This window comes from Mirounga angustirostris, unplaced genomic scaffold (genome assembly GCF_029215605.1).
Source record: "Mirounga angustirostris isolate CCGP_5_RB_7025 unplaced genomic scaffold, mMirAng1.0.hap1 SCAF_5, whole genome shotgun sequence".
In the NCBI taxonomy this organism is placed as follows: Eukaryota; Metazoa; Chordata; class Mammalia; order Carnivora; family Phocidae; genus Mirounga; species Mirounga angustirostris.
In genome coordinates this window covers 3,553,870-3,572,157 of record NW_026991713.1, presented here as the reverse complement: position 1 = coordinate 3,572,157, position 18,288 = coordinate 3,553,870, and the positions used below count along the sequence as shown (strand labels likewise).

Genomic DNA, 18,288 nt, shown 5'->3' with positions numbered 1-18,288 from the left:
CTGCAGTGAGGAGGACGTGGAGCAGGGCCCAAGCCCCAGCAGATACAGAGTTTGAGTGAGAAATACACCACTTGAGATTCGGGGCTTGTTTGTTACTTCAGCATAAGTTAGCCTGTCCTGACTGATAAAGTATATTTGCTCCTGGCTTTAGAAGGAATGCTTCTGATAGCATCCCATTAAACCTAATTTTGGCTTTTGGCTGGAGAGAGATACTTCCTTGTATGATCAAATGTATCTATTATATATCTATTGCTTTTTATGAAGAGCTTTTAAGGTCAACAAGGTATTTTACATTTTTTCATATGTCTTATTAGCATAGATGGACATGGTGTAGGGCTTTCCTTTTAGATCTAGTAATATAACAATCATGTTACTAGATTGTGTAAAATTAAACCATCCTACAGCCCTGAAGTCCTGAAACAAACTTCACCTAGTCATGATATATTCTTCTTTTTCTTTTAATGTGTTGGTGGATTCTGTTACCTAATATTCCTATTTAGGATTTGTATGTTATGAGCCTGGTCTGTAGCTTTCTTTACTGAGCTAACTCTAGAGCTTTGGGGTATGGTTATGCTTGCTTCATACAAGTTAAGTTGAAAGGTTTCTTTTTTCTATCCTGTGGAGCAATCTAAATAATTTTGGAATGATACATTCTTGAAAGACTTGACAGAATTATCTGTCTCTTGTGCTCTTTTGAGGACAATAGCTCTTGAATAAATTTGTGCAGTTATTTTATGATAATTGAACTATTAAGATTTTTTCCCCTCTCTTCTGGAGTCCGTTTTATAAATAAATCCACTTAAGTAATTTAAATACAAAAAATAGTGTTTTCTAGAAAATTAGGCATTTCAGCCAAGTTCTTACGTTTATGGGCATGGAGTTGAGCAGGCTGGCTTATGAATCTTTTAATTTCCTCTCTCTCTGGTTATTTCTTTTTATTTCATTTGTGCATTTGTGCTTTTACCTTTTCCTTGATTGGGTAATTAAGCATAATTGAAGTGACTAATTAGGACCTAATTAGGATATTAGTATATTTTAAATTTTTATAATTTTAATAAGCATGCTGCATTGTTTTGTAGGATCAAATAAGTGATTTGCAAAAGTGCTGTATAAACTTGATAGTATGGAAATACCCGCTCAGCGCATTTCGATAATTATTTGCTAAGTGTCCAGGCCCTTAGCTGGATGTAAGGGAATTTGTGAGAGCATTAGACATTTTCTGGCTTGGAGGAGCTTACAATCTAGTTGGAGCCCAGAAGGGTAAAGGGACATTACAGAACAGCAAGGCAGTAGAGTGACAGAGGTCAGGTCTAGGTGATGTGGGGAGGCCCTAGGGAGGAATGGGGGTGGATGGGGTGTGAGAGCTGGGGGGGAAGCAGTTGCCCAGGAAAGAGATCCACTAACTTGGAGCCTGAGGTTGTTAGAGGGAGTCAGGCTTACAGGCCGGGCTGGTGAAGGAACTATATGGTGAAAGTGTGGATGGGGGGTACAAAACGCAGTTTTGTCTGGGGTTTCAAGGTGGGCTCTAAGAAGAGATGGTCGTCAGCAAATACGGATGGAGTCCCAACGGTGCATTTGAATAATACTGAATTTGTTTTTGAAAGAAGAGTAGGTGTTATGTAGTTTGTAAGCAAGGAATTTTTTTTTTTTAAGATTTTATTTATTTATTTGACAGAGAGAGACACAGCAAGAGAGGGAACACAAGCAGGGGGAGTGGGAGAGGGAGAAGCAGGCTCCCTGCCGAGCAGGGACCCTGACACAGGGTTCGACATGGGGCTCGATCCCCGGACCCGGGGATCATGACCCGAGCCGAAGGCAGACGCCTAACGACTGAGCCACCCAGGCGCCCCTATAAGCAAGGAATTTAATTCTGGGGGACCTGAAGCAGATGGTCTTTTGGAAATGGTCTATATCTTATCTAGCCTTGAAAAACTAGTTGAATGACTTGGTGAATGCATTTTAGATTATATCTTAAAGGTAAGGACTTGAACTTTTGGGTCAGCTTAGCAAACACAGAATTGCTGATGCTTTTTTAAAAAGAAAACAAAAAAATTTGATAATCTAGAGTCCTCTATGATAATGTGACTGTTAAAATAATGATAAGGTACACTTTGGAGAGTGAAATATTGTCATTGTTTTTATAGCTATAGGGACTGGTGATGTTTTCTCTTTGTCAGCTCCAAACCTCAAATAATGCTGGACTTTTTCCCCCCAGACATTCTTCTCTTAGCTGATGAAAAATTTGACTTCGATCTTTCATTGTCCTCTTCAAGGTAAACAGATGAGTTTTCTTCCCTTGCCTTGGGTTTAATCACATTCAGTAAAGTCTTTCATTTAAATGCCATTGTCATTAATAATCCTTTTATTTAAAACAGTGCAAATGAAGATGATGAAGTCTTCTTTGGACCCGTTGGGCATAAAGAAAGATGCGTTGCTGCCAGCTTGGAATTAAATCATCACATTCCCGAAGAGCGTCTTTTGCCAGCCTCGGAAAGTCACTTCACCTGGAGTCCTCTCCCTGGGGAAAAATTTGTGGAAGTGTATAAAGAAGCTCACTTATTGGCCTTTCAGATAGAAAGCAAGAGCAAAACCAAGGCCGCCCAAGATGTCACAGCTGAAGACCTTTGGAGCCAGGGCGTGGAAAGATTTATACAGGAATCAAAATTAAAAATAAGCCTATTTGAGAAAGAAAAGGAAATGAAGAAAAGCCCCAAGTCACTTAAGAGGGAGACCTATTACCTGTCAGACAGCCCCTTGAGGGACCCGCCACTTCAGGGAACCCAGACACCCTCGGGCCTGGTCCTGCCAAGCGCTCCTGCCCAGACACAGGGGTGGCCACACTCACCCCACTCTTCTTTGCCAGTGGAACCAAGTACTGCTCACCCTCCAAAACAGGCAGGGACTCAGAAAAAGGTCATCAGCAAATTGGTGCGGCCCCGAGCTTTTTCTGTGAGAGGGAAAAACATTCATGTGGCCACGGAGCAGGTAGACACATGCATGTCCCAGAACATCTGGCTGGAGAGCCAGGTGCCCCCTTGCATTTTATTAGCCCATTTGGTTTATGGCCCTAATGGAAACTGTGACGGGAAGAAACTTGGAAATGTAGCTGTGCTGAGGACTCAGAAGTGTAGGAACAGAGAGTCCATGGAGAGCTGGGTTTGGGGTGGATATGGACGGGGGGGGGGGTGCTACCTTCCTCTTGTGATGACTTAAAAACACCCCCTCCTAAATGCCATTTGAAATTTTTCCTTTTGCTTTGTTACAACGTTGGATTTTCTACTTATAGGGATTTTGTGTGCATTAACAAGCAACTTCCAAAAATTCCCTCTTGGAACAGCCACTAGTCATCTTCCTTAGCTGTGAATTTGTTTAGATTGCTTTCCTCCTAGGAATTAAATGGATGAGTGTCCTGGGAAGTGGCAGTGGGCAGGCAGGCCTTTGGGGTACGGCTAGCCAACTCTGGTGCACTGGGGCTCCTGGAGGCTTGCGGGGTAGGGCACTCGGGTAGGGAAGGTGTCAGAGGGCGGCTGCTTCCAGGCTTTGCTGCTGCATCTCTGCTCACGGGAGGAAGCCCTACTTGGAGGAGAGCCAGCGGGTCGGAGCCTGCCGTGTACCGTTTCTCAGTTCTCCTGCTAACCTGGGCCCCAGGCCTCTGCTCTCTGAGCCAGTTACGGAGGAATGGTGCTCTGTGGGGTCAGTGCAAACCACCCAGCAAGGGCCTAGGAGCTCCTTTTCCCTCTACAAGCACAGCTTATGTAGTGCATGACTCCCTGCCCTCAGAACCCAGAGCCGATCCGAGCTCACAGCTTGTCTGCCCCACTGAAGCCTGAACAGGAGATATGCCGGCTGTCTCTTCCCCCAAATAGCCGGGGCCGTTCCTTTAATCATACAAGCTCCCTTTGCTGGAGACCGTTTGGATGTAAATTTCTAAAAGTGACGTGTCTAGAATGAGTGACACGGGTCTTCTGTGTCATATATGGACCCAGGTAGGGATTTCTGTATGTGACACACAGGTGGACTCAGGCAATCAGGAGATGCAGTATTAGTAGATAATAGGACATAGTATAACATGGACGACCCTTGAAAACATGCTTAGTGAAGGCAGCCAGACACAAAAGGTCACATGCTGTATGCTCCCATTTATAGGAGGGGACTGATAAGCAAACTGTAGAGAGGGGAGTAGGGTAGTGTCTGTCTAGGCGGGGGGGTGGGGGGTGGGGGTGGGAAGTGACTGCTAGTGGCTGGCGGTTTCCTTTAGGGACAACAAGAATGTTCTCGGGTTGATGCTGGTTGTACAACACCGGGAGTATGCTAAAAACCACTGACACCTACACTTTCAAAAGGCGACTTTTATGTTATGGGAGGCATATCAATTTTAAAATGCTGTGAAGGAAAAAAGTTGTTGTTTCAACACTATGACTTTACGAGCTGCTACTGCTTCTTAACAGCTGGCCTTGTCATAAGGGGTTATTTACATAAACGGGTTAGTTCCATGAATGCCCTTGTATCTAAATATTGTCAGACATGTATTCTTTGACTCTGTTGTCCAAAGAAGAACAGCTTCCAGTATTCTTCCAAGAAGATTTATTACAACTGAGCAGTGTCTCTGCTAGAAGGAATGACCTTTTAACGAGTGATTCCTTTCCATACAGCATTTTAAAATTTTTGTCACTAGACCAGTTTCCTCATTATCATCCTTAAATAAGAATCCTGATTGAGGACTAGCTTTAGAGGATCTCTCTCTCCTGTTAATGATCGGTCTTAGTATTATTCTGCTCTGTTTTTAATGAGGAAGCAAACGCCATCATCAGTTTTGTCCATGGTAATTTGGTGCAGGAAGTGAGCTGCTATATTCACTTCAATCTAGTTGATGAATGGAGGAACGTGTATAGCATGGGGAAGAGAGATGGTGCTTCTGTATGTTAAAGACCAGACAGCTCTCACATTTCATCTTAAAATTTTCAGCCTAGGAAAAGGATACCAACCAGTCCTTCCAATATGAAAATCCTCAGGGAAAAGGAATCCCACAGGGATGTGCCCCCTGACAAATCCAGTGCCGCCCGGGAGCTCGCTAGCTTGCCAGCTGGTGGAAGCCACTTGGTCCAAGGCAAGCGATCGCTCCCTGTTGCAAACAAGGTGGGTCTGCCAGGGCTGCAGCCGGGCGTGGCCTGTGAGCAGAGCCAATACAGAGGCAGCGCTGTACACATATAATGTGTCTTCGACTAACATCAAGTTTAGGAAGGTTGAAAATGGGACTGGTGTGAGGCAGCTCAGTGAGAGGCAGCGCGGCCTGGCCGCGGACTGAGGAACGTCAGCATCTCTGAGCATCTGTGTCTGCCTCGCTCCCTGCTTCCTTCAGACGAGATGGGAAGTCAGTGCTTCGACACTGCGCTCACAGGCAGGGGGACAACCGCCCACAGCTCTGCTATTTCTTTCCTGGCATCGTGGTTAAACTGAGCTGTGCATAAGAACCACTGAAGTACTTGTTAAAATTGCCAGAAGCTGGGCCCTGCAGCTCTGGACTCAGTGGGCCGGGATTGGAGCCCAAAAATCTGCATTTCAGCAAGGTCCCACGTGTTTCTCATGCAGGTTTGAAGACTACACTTGAGCAGTACTGCTTGGCCTTTTCCTTTACATTCAAGATGATTGTTATTAAATTATTAACAATTATTTATAAACCCTATTTTTGCGTTAAAAAGTAATGGGTGGATCATGAACTCTTTGATGACTGTTTTTTTTTTTTTAACATTTTGTTTCAGTTGGGGCTGAAGAAAACCCTGTTGAAACCCCCTGGTTGTGCTGGAGGTCTTTCAAGAAAGTTCTCTTCCTCTGGGTCCGTTTCGGCTGTGATTTCCAGTGCGTGTGCTTCTCCAGCAGCCGGCAGAGGTAAGGCCAGTGGGGATCTCCGCGCCCAGACCCACCCATGCCCAGCGAGGCCAGGTCCCGAGTGCTGATGTCCTTCTGAGACCGTTTTCGCAGAAGCACTTAGACTCCGCAGAAGGTTCTGGAGGGTTTGCTGTGGTGTGGGGCAGGGGCCATGGGGTCAGGGTCCCTGCCCTCACGGCGCTCCCCCTCCTCCGAGGAGAGACGCTCTCAGGCTGGGGGTTTTAGTTTAGGGTGGCCTGCACAGTGCCCGAGCTGATGTATGCTCCCGGTGCCAGCGAACGCACAAGGACGCGGAGACCGGCCCGTGGATGTGTAATCAGACACAGGGTTTAAAAATAGGACTGTTCCAGATCATTTAGGGCATATGACCCTTGTAAACTTGGCATTTATTTAAATCCCCACACCCAAACATGATGAAAATCAGGCTAAGTTGTCATCTTAGCAAGCCATGGGCGCCATCTAGTGGTAAAGGGAAGAAGCCCTAGTGTGCTGGGGGGAAGGCCACCTTCCAGTCCCTTCAGGACTCACCCCTCTCATCCTGTGCTATTTGCTGCGTAGACGTGTGTGGATTTTGTTCACAGAATGTGACAGGTTCACAAAATGTCAATTCTGGGGCGCCTGGGTGGCTCAGTTGGTTAAGCAACTGCCTTCGGCTCAGGTCATGATCCTGGAGTCCCCGGATCGAGTCCCGCATCGGGCTCCCTGCTCGGCAGGGAGTCTGCTTCTCCCTCTGACCCTCCCCCCGATCATGCTCTCCCTCTCTCTCATTCTCTCTCTCAAATAAATAAAATCTTTAAAACAAAACAAAACAAAACAAAATGTCAATTCTGGAATCAGACTGATGTGATTTGGAGTCCCGACTGCCCAGTGGTGGTGAAGAGACCTGAAGTTGTTTCCGTAACTGGACAGACGGCGGGATGGTGTCCCCTGCCGTGCTGTCACGGGCTTTAGAAGGAGTGCTCGAAGGGCCCGCCCCGGCAGCTCTGGCGCACGGCCCGTGATCCGGGGGCGGAAAGGGAGTTCTGTCAGATGAGGGGCGGTGAAGTTGTGTGGCTGGCACGTGCAGGGCATTGGCACCATTTTTACTGAGGATCGCTGCAGCGCTAACTCGGAAAGGCTGTGAGACGGACGTTGAGTGGGCCTGACGGGGTGTGTGTGTGTCTTCCTGCGTTGTGCGCAGACGGGCCAGTGTGTGGGGAGGAACGCTGTAAAGCCGGTGTGTATGGTGTGCTGTGGGCTGTGGCGTCAGCCTTTCTCTTTGAGCTTTTCTGTAGGAGGCTTCCCAGGCTGACGTCTTCGTGGGGCATATTGGCACCTGAGTATACTTCTCACCCGGGTTTATCTTCTTTCTGTTTTAAAGATTTTATTTATTCATTTGACAGAGAGACACAGCGAGAGAGGGAACACAAGCAGGGGGGAGCGGGAGAGGGAGAAGCAGGCTCCTGCCTGAGCAGGGAGCCCGACGCGGGGCTCGATCCCAGGACCCCGGGATCATGACCTGAGCCGAAGGCAGACGCTTAACGACTGAGCCACCCAGGCGCCCCTTCTTTCTGTTTTAAATAGTGCCTGTGATTGCTATGACCCAGCCTCCTTGGGATTTGAAGGAACCAACCCGGTTGACTGCGCCTTCTCTCCCTGTCCCCTCCCCACCTCCCTGACTAGAGGGGTGGGGCGTGTGACTACACTGTCCATTCCTGGCTGCTCAGCCAGGGCAGATGTCTGCTGTTGACAAATCAGGGAAGACGGGAGAGCTTGAATTTACATATATTTACATACATCTTGGTAATGTGTCTAGAATTCGTACCGTAGAACACACTCAGCTGAGCCATGAGCGACCAAGCTTGTCCTGTGTTTGAGGACATGACCTGACGGGCGGACAGAATGTTGCTCACAGGTCCTGTTTCATCATATGCAAATCATCATGATCGAAATAAATAATTTTCCTCACTTGAAAACTTTTTAAGTGTTTGCTAAGTAACTTCATAATTTAAAAATGACATCAGCTTGAGTGATAGCCAGATTTTGTGTCTTCTCTTCCAGCTAGATCCGGTGAACCTGCAAGTGTTCCCGCGGGCAGTTCCCTGCCTCCGCAGACAGGCTCTTCGGGTGCCCCCTGCAAGCAGAGCAAGTGGGCTGCGGTGGCTGAGGTGAAGGCGGAGGCTGCCAAGGCGCCCACCCCAGCAGCTCTCGTCCAAGCCCGGACACCGGAACAGGGAGGCCCGGGCCCGAGCTCCGGCTCCACCTGGTCCCATCCCTCTCAGTTAAATACAGCTGGGAGTATGAGAAGGCGTGACTCCTACCTACTCTGCAGGACACAGGCTGTGCCCACCCCTACAAGTCAATTTAAGATCCCCAAGTTTGCTACCGGTAAGGAGTGGGTCATTTTTCATGGTTTTAAAATACTGAACAGATTCTATATAATGTTTTTGGCTTTCTTTTTTCTTTTTTTTCTGAAGACTTTATTTGAGAAAGAAAGAGAGAGCGAGCATGAGTGGGGGAGGGTCAGAGGGAGAAGACTCCCTGCTGAGCAGGGACTCCAGGATCATGACCATGGCAGTCGCCTAACCCAGCTGAGCCACCCAGGCACCCAGCTTTTTTTCCTTTTTTGTTTTTTTTAAAGATTTTATTTATTTGACACAGAGAGAGAGAGAGAGCACAAGCAGGGGGAGTAGCAGGCAGAGGCAGAGGGAGAAGCAGGCTCCCCACAGAGCAGGGGTAGCCCAATGTGGGACTCGACCCCAGGACTCCGGGATCATGACCTGAGCCAAAGGCAGTTACCTAACCAACTGAGCCACCCAGGCGCCCCAGCTTTCTTTTTTCTTAAAGCACTTTAAATGCGTTGTTCTAGCATCTTCTAGCTTGTACCATTTCAGATGAGAACTTGGTGGCATTCTTGTCTCACAGTCACTCCCCTTTGTCCCATCACTGCTCCTGCGCTGCTCTCAGAAATTCCTCTTTCTTATTCGTTTCAGCATTTTGATTATTATGAATTTCGAGGTGGCTTTCTTTGGGTTCATCCTTCTTGGGAATTCTTGAGCTGCTTTGGTCTATGGATTGATATTTGTATTAATTCTGGGAAAAAAACTTTGCTATTCTTTCTTCAGATTCTTTTTCTTGCTTCCCTTCATTTCCTGGGACTCTAATTACAAGTATTACAGACCTCTCAATGTGGTCTGTAGGTCACGGAGGCCCTGGGTTTCCCCACCTGTTCTTGTGTTTCAGTTGGGACGTTTCAAGATCATGTCTTCGCATTCACATCTTTCTCAGCAGTGTGTCTAATCTGCAATTAAGCCCATCCAGTTAATTTTTTGTTTCTGATATTGTAATTTCCTCATCTTTGTCCTAACAGTGTTTGTTTAAATTCTTTTTTTTTTTTTAAGATTTTATTTTATTTATTTGACAGAGGGAAAGACAGCGAGAGAGGGAACACAAGCAGGGGGAGTGGGAGAGGGAGAAGCCGGCCTCCAGCAGAACAGGGAGCCCGGTGCGGGGCTCAATCCCAGGACCCTGGGATCATGACCTGAGCCGAAGGGAGACGCTTAACGACTGAGCCACCTAGGCGCCCCATTGTGTTTGTTTAAATTCTTGAACGTATTTATGATGGTTGTTTTAAACTGTTTCTTCTAATGCCATCTTCCCTGTCACTTTGGGGTCCATTTCTAGCCACTAAGTTTTTTTCTGGTGATGGTCACATTTTCCTGCTTCTTCCCATGTTTAATAATTGTTGGGCGCCAACAATTATTGGTGGCTCAGTTGGTTAAGCGACTGCCTTCGGCTCGGGTCATGATCCCAGGGTCCTGGGATCGAGCCCCGCATCGGGCTCCCTGCTCTGCGGGGAGCCTGCTTCTCCCTCTCCCACTCCCCCTGCTTGTGTTCCCTCTCTCGCTGTGTCTCTCTCTGTCAAATAAATAAATAAAATAAAATCTTTAAAAAATAATAATTATTGATCATCTCTTAGATGGTGTAAGTTCAGAATTTTTGAATATCTGGGTTTTGTTATCCTGCTTTAAGGAGCTGAATCTTGCCCTGGAAGGCATTTAAATTGTGGGTCAACTTGATCCTTCAGAGGATTCTTTATAAGCTTTGATGGGGCAGGTCTTAAGTAGCCGTTTACCCTGGGGACCAGGCAGCCCTGCTATGAACGCGTGGCCTGTCTGAGTCCCTGCCAAACGTGCTGTGTGCTCCCGAGGTTTCCGCCCTGGCCAGAAGGACGTGGCAGTCCCCCAGCCCTGTGTGAGCGGTGGCAGTTGCCCCCGGTGGCTGTCTTTGCCGTGGCCTTTCAGAGTCTCACGCTGCATGCGTGCTGCTATTTCCTGCGCAGCCAGGGACTCGGGCTCCCTCCCCATTTCTAGAGCTCTTCCTCAGTAGCTCCCACCTGTCTAGGTCTGCCCCCCAAATGCTCGCCCCCCAGCCTCCTCTGATCAGTAAGGCTGCCGGGCTGGTGTGGCCTCTCCCCGTCTGCACCAGCCTGGTGTCTGGCAGGTAGCAGGTGGATGTTTGGTCGAGGTAAATTAATCTCAGAAGTGTGTATAATGTGGAACGTTGTACAGAGCTGACTCAAGGGAGAGGGTAGTTGTAGCCTTTCCCGAGTGGATGTGCTTCCCAGGCAGCTGTTGGAAGTTTCCAGCACCACCGGCCGGTGCAGGTGGCCTTTACTGCCCCGAAGCCTCCTCTGCCTTGTTCTTAGCCTCTCTTCCTCGTGCTCTAGTATGGCTGCCCCCGCTCCAGCCTTCCCACCGTCAGCAGCGAAGGCGGGGTCGGTGAGGAGGAGCAGGGTGCTTCCCGGAAGCTGCATGTGCCGCTTCCATCTCCGTCCCATCGCTCAGGCCTCAGGCATGTGACTGCGCTCGCCTGCCAGGGATGCAGAGACATGTTGTCTTCCCGCCTCACTACCGTCTCTTACTGAGAAGAGGAGAGTGGCTATTGAACAAATACCAGCAACCTCAGCCAAGTTAGCGAACGAGGTGAGAGGTGAGGTGCTGCCGGCTCGCGTAGCGCCCCGTGACTAAGGAATGGTTCGGAGTAACTCTCCGTGCAGGGGGCACCATGGGACAGGGCTTTAGGCCCTCGACAGCTGCCTCCCCTGAGGGACGAGCAGGCCCTCGTGGTCAAGAATGGAAGCGGGGAGAGCCGTGCAGAAGCCCTGCTGTGATGTGGACTAGAGATCGTGGTGGTGGGAGAGCAGGCGGCAGCGTGGAGGGGGCCTCCGCAGGCCACCCGGGTGCGGCCACCCGGGTGCTGCCTCCCGCCATCGGGGAGGGCTCAAGGAAGAGCAGCCCTGGGGCGGAGCGCACGGGCCCAGTTTGCACCAGTTGAGTTGGAGATGCCACAGGGCTCCGGTGGGGCTGTGTTGAGCAGGCGGTTGAATGTATGAGTTTGGATCCCAAGGGAGAAGCCACACCTGGAGATAGAATGCAGATTCCAGCAGAGAGCTCAGTGTCTTTGCAGAAGCGGCTTCTCCAGGGCGCCCCACGGCACAGGGCGCGGACTGCGTTCAGCAGCGCTTGCTTCCTTTCTTACCGGCTGCCCAAAGCCATGGCTGCCTTTCCTCTGGCTCCATCTGTCGCCAGTCTTGTCCTGTGCCAGTCCCGCTGCCTACCAGCTGCCACCCTCTGCCGCCCGTTCCTGCCCTCAGTGGCACCTCCAGCTCCCCCGGAATTGGGCTCTCCTTTCCTCGCAGTGTCAGGGGCAGGGCTGTCTCGCGAGCACCTTTCTCATCGGCCCCGCATCAGACTGTTCCCATGAAGTCAGGGCTGGCGAGGCTGCGGGGAGCCACCACGCTGCTTAGAACACCCCGCTCTGTGTGCTCCCTCTGGAACGGGCGTGGTGGTCGTGACACCAGCTGTTGAGGGGACACGGGGACCACATGGACAGGGCCCTGCAGCGGAGCCTTCAGTGTTTGAGGAGAGTCGCCCCTGGTGAAGAGCCCCAGACGGTGGGTTTATCACTTGCCCCACATGTGACTGACTGCACACGCTTCCTCTCTTGCCCCAGGTGAGCCCCCGGACAGCACGACGCCGATGTCCTGCCGGGCCCAGAGACCGCAGTCCTGCACGTCGGTGGGGAGGTGAGGAGTCACCGTGTCCTTTGATTTTACATCACTCTGAGAAGGAACCTGCTTGTCTCTCCGAGCTTTCTCAAGCATGCGTGGGGTACCCCACAGCCTGGCCCCACTGGCCGGAGCCCTGGTCTGTCGGGGTGTGGCCTGGGCTCCCGAGGGCAAGTGTCACTTCCATCCACCTCACAACAGTCGCAGACTTGCCATCTGCGGTGTAACGTGCCGACTCTCAGGCCTGACTTGGTGGCAGAAACGTCCACCCCCACTGTTGTAAAAGGGGGCTCTCATCTGTGCCATGGGTGCAAACCCTCGGTGTGGTGTCGTTAGTCAGACTTGGTTTTGAATCCCGGCTCCACTGTCCCTGGTCTGTGACCCAGTGCAAGTTCCTGGACAGTCCTGACCTCATTTCCTCAGCTGTGCAGTGGGGACGGGGCACACTCAGCACAGCAGATATTGCAAACAGTAAGAACACACACGCACGCGCGTGAGGGGCCCAGGCCGGTGACCGTCCTCCCCCTGCCACCCTTTATTGCCATCTGCTGGGGTCAGAGGGCCCTTTCTGACGGCCTGGCCCCAGCACGGCTGTGGGCACTCTGTCCCAGGGCAGGACCCTGTCCCAGCACTGCTCCACTCTGCGCACATCCACTGCGAGCGGAAGCGGAAGTGAGGACGCTCACCCAGGGGAGCAGCGTTTCCAGGGCCTGCGTGCAGCCAGGATGGGAATGCTGCTTTGCACGTGGGTGGGATGGGATGGGCTGGGCTCAGGTGGGATAGGTGGTAAGACAAGTGATGACTCAGACACCTGAGCGGGGGCCCTAATCCTGGCCCTGCCACAGGCCAGCCTGCGCCATCTGCGAGTCTTTCCTTGACCCTGGACTTGCATTTACTTGAGTGTGAACTTGGGAGGTGCTTCATGGGTTGGGCGGATGCCTCCCCTTACAGCATTAGCCATGCTGTGAGTCTTTCCCTTCACACCCATAGCCAGACGGCCGCGGCCTGCCTCACTTTAGCCCTGTCGCTCGGTCCTCCACCTGTGCAACAGGACAGTAGTTCCTGCCTCCCAGGGTTACTCTGAAGATTACATTTGTTTGCATTTTTATCTGTTCTCACTGGAGTTCAGCAGTAAAGGGAGTAAGGCAGTGGTTCCAGAACTGCAGAGAGTGGCTGCTTGGCTTGAGAGCACCCCACCCTCCTGCCAGTCCCCCTGGAGTGATTCAGTTTTCCAGTTAATGTTAATTAAAGTTTGTTTTCAGACTCTTTCTGAAGCACGTAAAGATTGTCCTTGATGGGTGGTGTGTCACCTGCAGCCGTCCTGCGGGCTGCACGTTGGGACAGCCCCGGCTTGTTTATTTTAAAATAGCAGCTGGCCCCACAGAGATGCGCAGGATTCACTGGCCATCAGAGCCACGTGTATTGCCAAGGTTGGAAGGAGGGAGGTGTGAGAAATCAGCAGCAGCTGCCCTGATTTATTCGTGTGTGCTCACGTGTGATTTGGGTGCTCTTACCACTGGGAATGACTGGACAGGCCCGTGAGCCCAGACTAGGCCCCAGTGTGGGTCTGCATTTCCTTCTGCAAATACCTACCTCATCAGCAGGTGACTTTTAGATGTCCTCTGAACGTCCCACGCAGTGCATCTGCACGGCACCACCTGGAAGGTGCCATCACGTTTGGTAGTGTGGAGAGGCCCCTCGTTGAGGAACCAGAAGCCCGCACCAGGGCCTCCCAGGGGGCTGGGGCAGCCCTTCCTTCCCAGAGCAGACCTCCAACAGGCTTGGCCGGCTTGAATCTTTTATCTTTTATGTTGAAATCACAGGACTTTTTACTTCATTAGCATATTGGCTGAATGGATTTTTTTTTTTTTTTTTTTTTTTTAGTCATGTCTGCTGAAGACTCCAATTTTGTTTCTCCAGGGTTGTTTTCCAGAGCACTCCTGCTAGACGCTCATCGGTGGCAGCCCCGCAGAGCCTTGTAAGCAGTACGAGGACCCCCATGAGTATGAAGCACGTGTCAGCCCTGCCCACACCTGCCAGCCGTCGGCTCTCCGGCCTTCCATCCATGACCCCTAAAACCGTGCCCAGAGCTCTGGCTTCGCCTCTGTGTGCGCCTGCTCGGCGGCTTTCTTCTGAGCCGCAGAAAAAGTCTTCAGTGAGGTGAGAGGTAGAGGCTGCAGTAAGTTTGTCTCAGATTCCCAAGACCCCAGGTGATTCTTACACTGGAAAGCCTGCCTGGTCTGGTGGGTGAGTCACTTGTTGGGAACCAGCCCAGCCGAGGTTCATCGCATCTGCTCAGCAACGGCCACAGCAGTCTCTCAGTGGCCCTCTGAAGCGAGGGAGGGCACTTGCTTGATCCGCCATCATAGTCCCCACTGAGTGTCCTATCCCAGGTGGGCTGCTGAGCTGGGCAAGGTGGGAGAGCGTCTGCCCCAATCCCGTGTCTCTGTGGGCCACGGCCTCTCACTGGGAGGAGCCCTTTGGACAGAGGGCTCTGTAAGGTGCGCTCACATCCAGAGCTCTGGGGTCTGGTGTGGTCTTTGCGACTGGGTCCCTGGGAGAGTCCTGCGGTCGCTGTCAGTCAGAGCTGTCAGAGATGGGGCTGGAACGCTGCACTTCACGCCTCCTCCAAAACTAGAATCCTAGCCCAACAAGCTAAGACGGACAGGAGTCCCCTCCTCAGATTTCCCATTTTTCTGTCTGGTAGAGCTGCACCAACGAGGGACACCGACAGCAAGGCTACCTCTAGGCGCAAGGACTCGTCTCCCGACGGGTCCCTTTCCCCTCTGTCAGCTGTACCACAGGCACTTAACTTTTCTCCAGAAAAGACTGGCTTGACTCTTTCAGAAAGTATCAGCACAGAAGTCGTGCTGGATGCAGCCCAGCCACCTGGAGACACACCCACTGGTGAGGTACGTGTGTTACCCTGGACGAGCGGAGCCTGCCCCCGCCACGGGCCGACTCAGCACGGCGTTCCCCAGAGTCGCTCTCCAGGACTTGGTCCATCGTGCTCGGGGTCTCTGGGGCCAGCCGTGCCGGGGGGGATGAGCACCTCCAGCCTCCAGCAGGCACAGAAGCCACACCCCTCCCCTGTGTCTGACCAGAGAGGGCCAGGGCTCAGAGGACGGGAAGTAGGAAGCAGGGCAGCAGTGGGAGCGTCGGCGGGAGCTCCCGTGTGGGCTGCGGGCCGGAGGGCGGTGGATGGGCTGGGGCTGTGTGGAGGCGGCCAGAGAGGAGAGAACTCAGGACGGGCACACGGCCAGCTCCCCGCTAAGGCCCATCCTTGCCTGGGTTTCCTAGGTTTCCTCAGCGTGGTTGACAAAAAGATGCTAGAACTGCTTTTAAGTCTTGTGTTCTTGTCTAGGCTATTCTCGTGGATATCAAACTGGACCAACTGGCCATCACTCCAAAAGCTGAAAGCACAGCCCTCATCGACATCCCTCTCATTGACTTTTGCAATAGTCCAGAAGCACACGTGGCTCTGGGATCTGAGAGTAGACCTCTGATCGACCTGCTGATGAACACTCCAGACATGATCAGAAACACTGCGTCCAAGCCTCCCCAGGAGGTGGGACAGGTGAGGAGCAGCAGGAAGCTCCGTGGAGGCCTCGTCTTGGGTGGGCTCCGTTCTGGGTTTGTTCCTCATCCCAGGGTGCCTCACGGTGACCCTCGAGAGTGACCAGGGAGGTTTCCAAAGTGACACGGCTCAGGGCATGCTCCATTGGTAGCATGAGCTTGGAATTCACCAAGTCCTGCTGTGGGATCCTGCCTGGGAAGCCCAGGGCTCTCTGAGGGTGGCTGTCACATCGCCGCCACTCCAGGGTCCCCCAGTGCCTATTGTGTGACGAGGGAACTCCGACTTCTTTCGTGTGGCACTTCCTCCGTCCAACTTCTTAGACGGGACGGCTGCAGGGTCCCTCTGCCCAAGTGGTGGGTGGTACTGAGCCGTGGCCCAGAGGACTCAAGGGCAGCCGGGTCTTCAAGGAGCCGACGGGCTGCGAGGGGCAACGTGGCCATGCCACTCACCTCCTGTCGCTTCTCTCTTGCAGCTGATAGACTTGGCTTCTCCTCTGATCCAGCTGAGTCCCGAGGCTGACAAGGAAAACATGGATTCTCCACTTCTCAAGTTCTGAGAATACAGTCCTTTGTGTTTCACTCTTTCTAAAAGAACTGTCAGTCCTAAGGTGGTTTTCAACCCTTAGAAATAAATCTAGGAGAAGTCGTTTTGGGGGAAAAAACCAACCCTCAGTGAAGGTCCCATGCCTGGAGGAGGGGGTGCTGCAGGACTGGGGGGTGTTTTGGGCTCCCGAGGCCACTGCTGCCCGTCAGCTCCCCTCTATGCTGCCCTGAGCACCGGGCTGGAGCATGGAGTTCAGTTGCTCCAGGTGAAGAATTTTGAATCTTTTGTATGTAAAATAGCAAGCGACTATTTTTAAAATTAAGTTTGTATGAAACGTTAAGTATCCTAGATTTAAATTAAATTGTAAAATAAATGAAAATGTATTAAAACACAGCTTGGTTTTTAAGGTTATCTTGATTTTCAAACATGTGTAACTGTTTTTATTACTATCAGATTTAAGTAATCCACACTTTTTTTTTTTTTAATTTTATTTATTTGTCAGAGAGAGAGAGCACAAGCAGGGGGAGCGGCAGAGCCAGAGGGAGAAGCAGGCTCCCCACTGAGCAGGGCGCCTGACGCAGGACTCAGTCCCAGGACCCTGAGATCATAACTTGAGCTAAAGGCAGACGCTTAACCAACTGAGCCACCCAGGCGCCCCCTAATTTAATATTTTCTAAAACTTAGCTGGCTTGGAAGCCGCTGATCTGTATAGATCCCTCATTTCTATAGTATAGAATTGTACAGAAATGTATAGAAAATTTCTCAGTCCTAGTTCAGTGGGCTCACAGCAGACAGTAGTCATGGGACCTGCTTTTTTGGGCTCCCATCTGGTGTTTCCTGGCCGAGACCAGGAAACCTCGGTCCACAGAGCGCTGAGGGAAGCAAGCTGGGGGCCGTGCTTTGAGCTTTCTCTTGTTAAGGCCTCCGATGGAAATGTGATTCCTATGCTATCTAGAAAAGGCAAGCGTGCATCCTGGATAGCATTTCACCTGCAGAGGAAAGCTTCACATTTAAAGGCAGGAATGCTTACGAGTATGAGTGCTGACTCTGGAAGCAGGGGCCTTGCTCAAGGTACACTCCCTGGCCAGGGGAGCAGAGAACCGACTGGAATCACAGAGGCCCACTCCTCCCTCGTCTCTGTTAATGTGGGCAGCAAGAATGTTAGAATCCAATATTAATGCAAGGGTCCTCTGATGTCTGGTGTGGCCCCTCAGTTCACAGGGGAAAACCCCAAACCTGGAATTGAATTGATTCATTCACATGCTATTTACATTTTATTTATTTATTTTTAAGTAATCTCCACACCTAGTGTGGGGCTGGAACTCATGACCCCAAGACCAAGAATCGCACGCTCTTCTTACTGAGCCAGCCAGGCGCCCTGCATATTGATGGAGACTAATATAGGCAGGCTGCATTGCTCCCAGGGATGCAGTAGGGAGCAAAGCTCATGCATCCCCCCTACCTTCTGGGGGCTTTACAGTTTGGTGGGAGGGAGGGACATTAAACTCTTAGCTAATATACGATCATTAAGTGGGGTTCTGGCCATCCCATCCAAACCGAGGGGATGAGCTGGGCCTTTGGACCTTGGCCTGCTCCCTGGCTCTTCTCATCCAAGGCCCCTCCCCTCCCTTGGGCTGCCTTGGGAGCCACCAGGCTCTTCTTGGGGCTCAGGGGCATCACCCAATCCACAAGCACCCCCAGGCAGGACAGAAGTAATAGGATTTTAATTCTATTAAAAAGACAGATGCTCTGGGGGCGCCTGGGTGGCTCAGTCGTTAAGCGTCTGACTTCGGCTTAGGTCATGATCCCAGGGTCCTGGGATCGAGCCCCGCATCGGGCTCCCTGCTCAGCGGGAAGCCTGCTTCTCTCTCTCCCTCTCCCACTCCCCCTGCTTGTGTTCCCTCTCTCGCTGTGTCTCTCTCTCTCAAAAAAATAAATAAAATCTTAAAAAAAAAAAAAAAAAGACATGCTCTGGAGCTCCCTGAGTGCTGGCCATGTTCTCCGCACAGTGTGAGGTGTCTTGGCGGCCACTGGAGGGCCACACTCCCAGGTTTAAGAGGTCTGACTTCACGCCACTTTTACGTATTTCATTAACCTCCTGGGGCACATCTCTGAAATCTGCGTATCTTACATCCCTGTTGGCACATGGCACCGGGGATGTCATTTTCCTTCTCATGGCTGAACCATCCAAAGTAGCTGAAATGCCAGATCTTTAACCGAAAAGCCGCAGAAA

The 18,288-nt window shown here is 51.3% G+C and overlaps 1 protein-coding gene across 7 annotated transcripts in view; it reads left to right on the top strand.

Moving 5' to 3' along the window:
* Positions 1 to 16,448, top strand: part of LOC123843138 (tetratricopeptide repeat protein 38) — a 46,698-nt gene extending 30,250 nt beyond the window's left edge. For all 7 annotated transcript variants that reach the window (XM_064590483.1, XM_064590485.1, XM_064590486.1 and 4 more), the window contains 10 exons: positions 2,216 to 2,273; positions 2,376 to 2,985; positions 4,966 to 5,136; positions 5,760 to 5,886; positions 7,927 to 8,253; positions 11,881 to 11,953; positions 13,856 to 14,095; positions 14,643 to 14,847; positions 15,300 to 15,512; positions 15,985 to 16,448. In XM_064590483.1, the coding sequence (XP_064446553.1) occupies positions 2,216 to 2,273; positions 2,376 to 2,985; positions 4,966 to 5,136; positions 5,760 to 5,886; positions 7,927 to 8,253; positions 11,881 to 11,953; positions 13,856 to 14,095; positions 14,643 to 14,847; positions 15,300 to 15,512; positions 15,985 to 16,068 (2,108 nt within the window). In that variant the 3' untranslated portion in view covers positions 16,069 to 16,448. The remainder of the gene's footprint in view (positions 1 to 2,215; positions 2,274 to 2,375; positions 2,986 to 4,965; positions 5,137 to 5,759; positions 5,887 to 7,926; positions 8,254 to 11,880; positions 11,954 to 13,855; positions 14,096 to 14,642; positions 14,848 to 15,299; positions 15,513 to 15,984) is intronic.
* Positions 16,449 to 18,288: the final 1,840 nt, after the last annotated feature.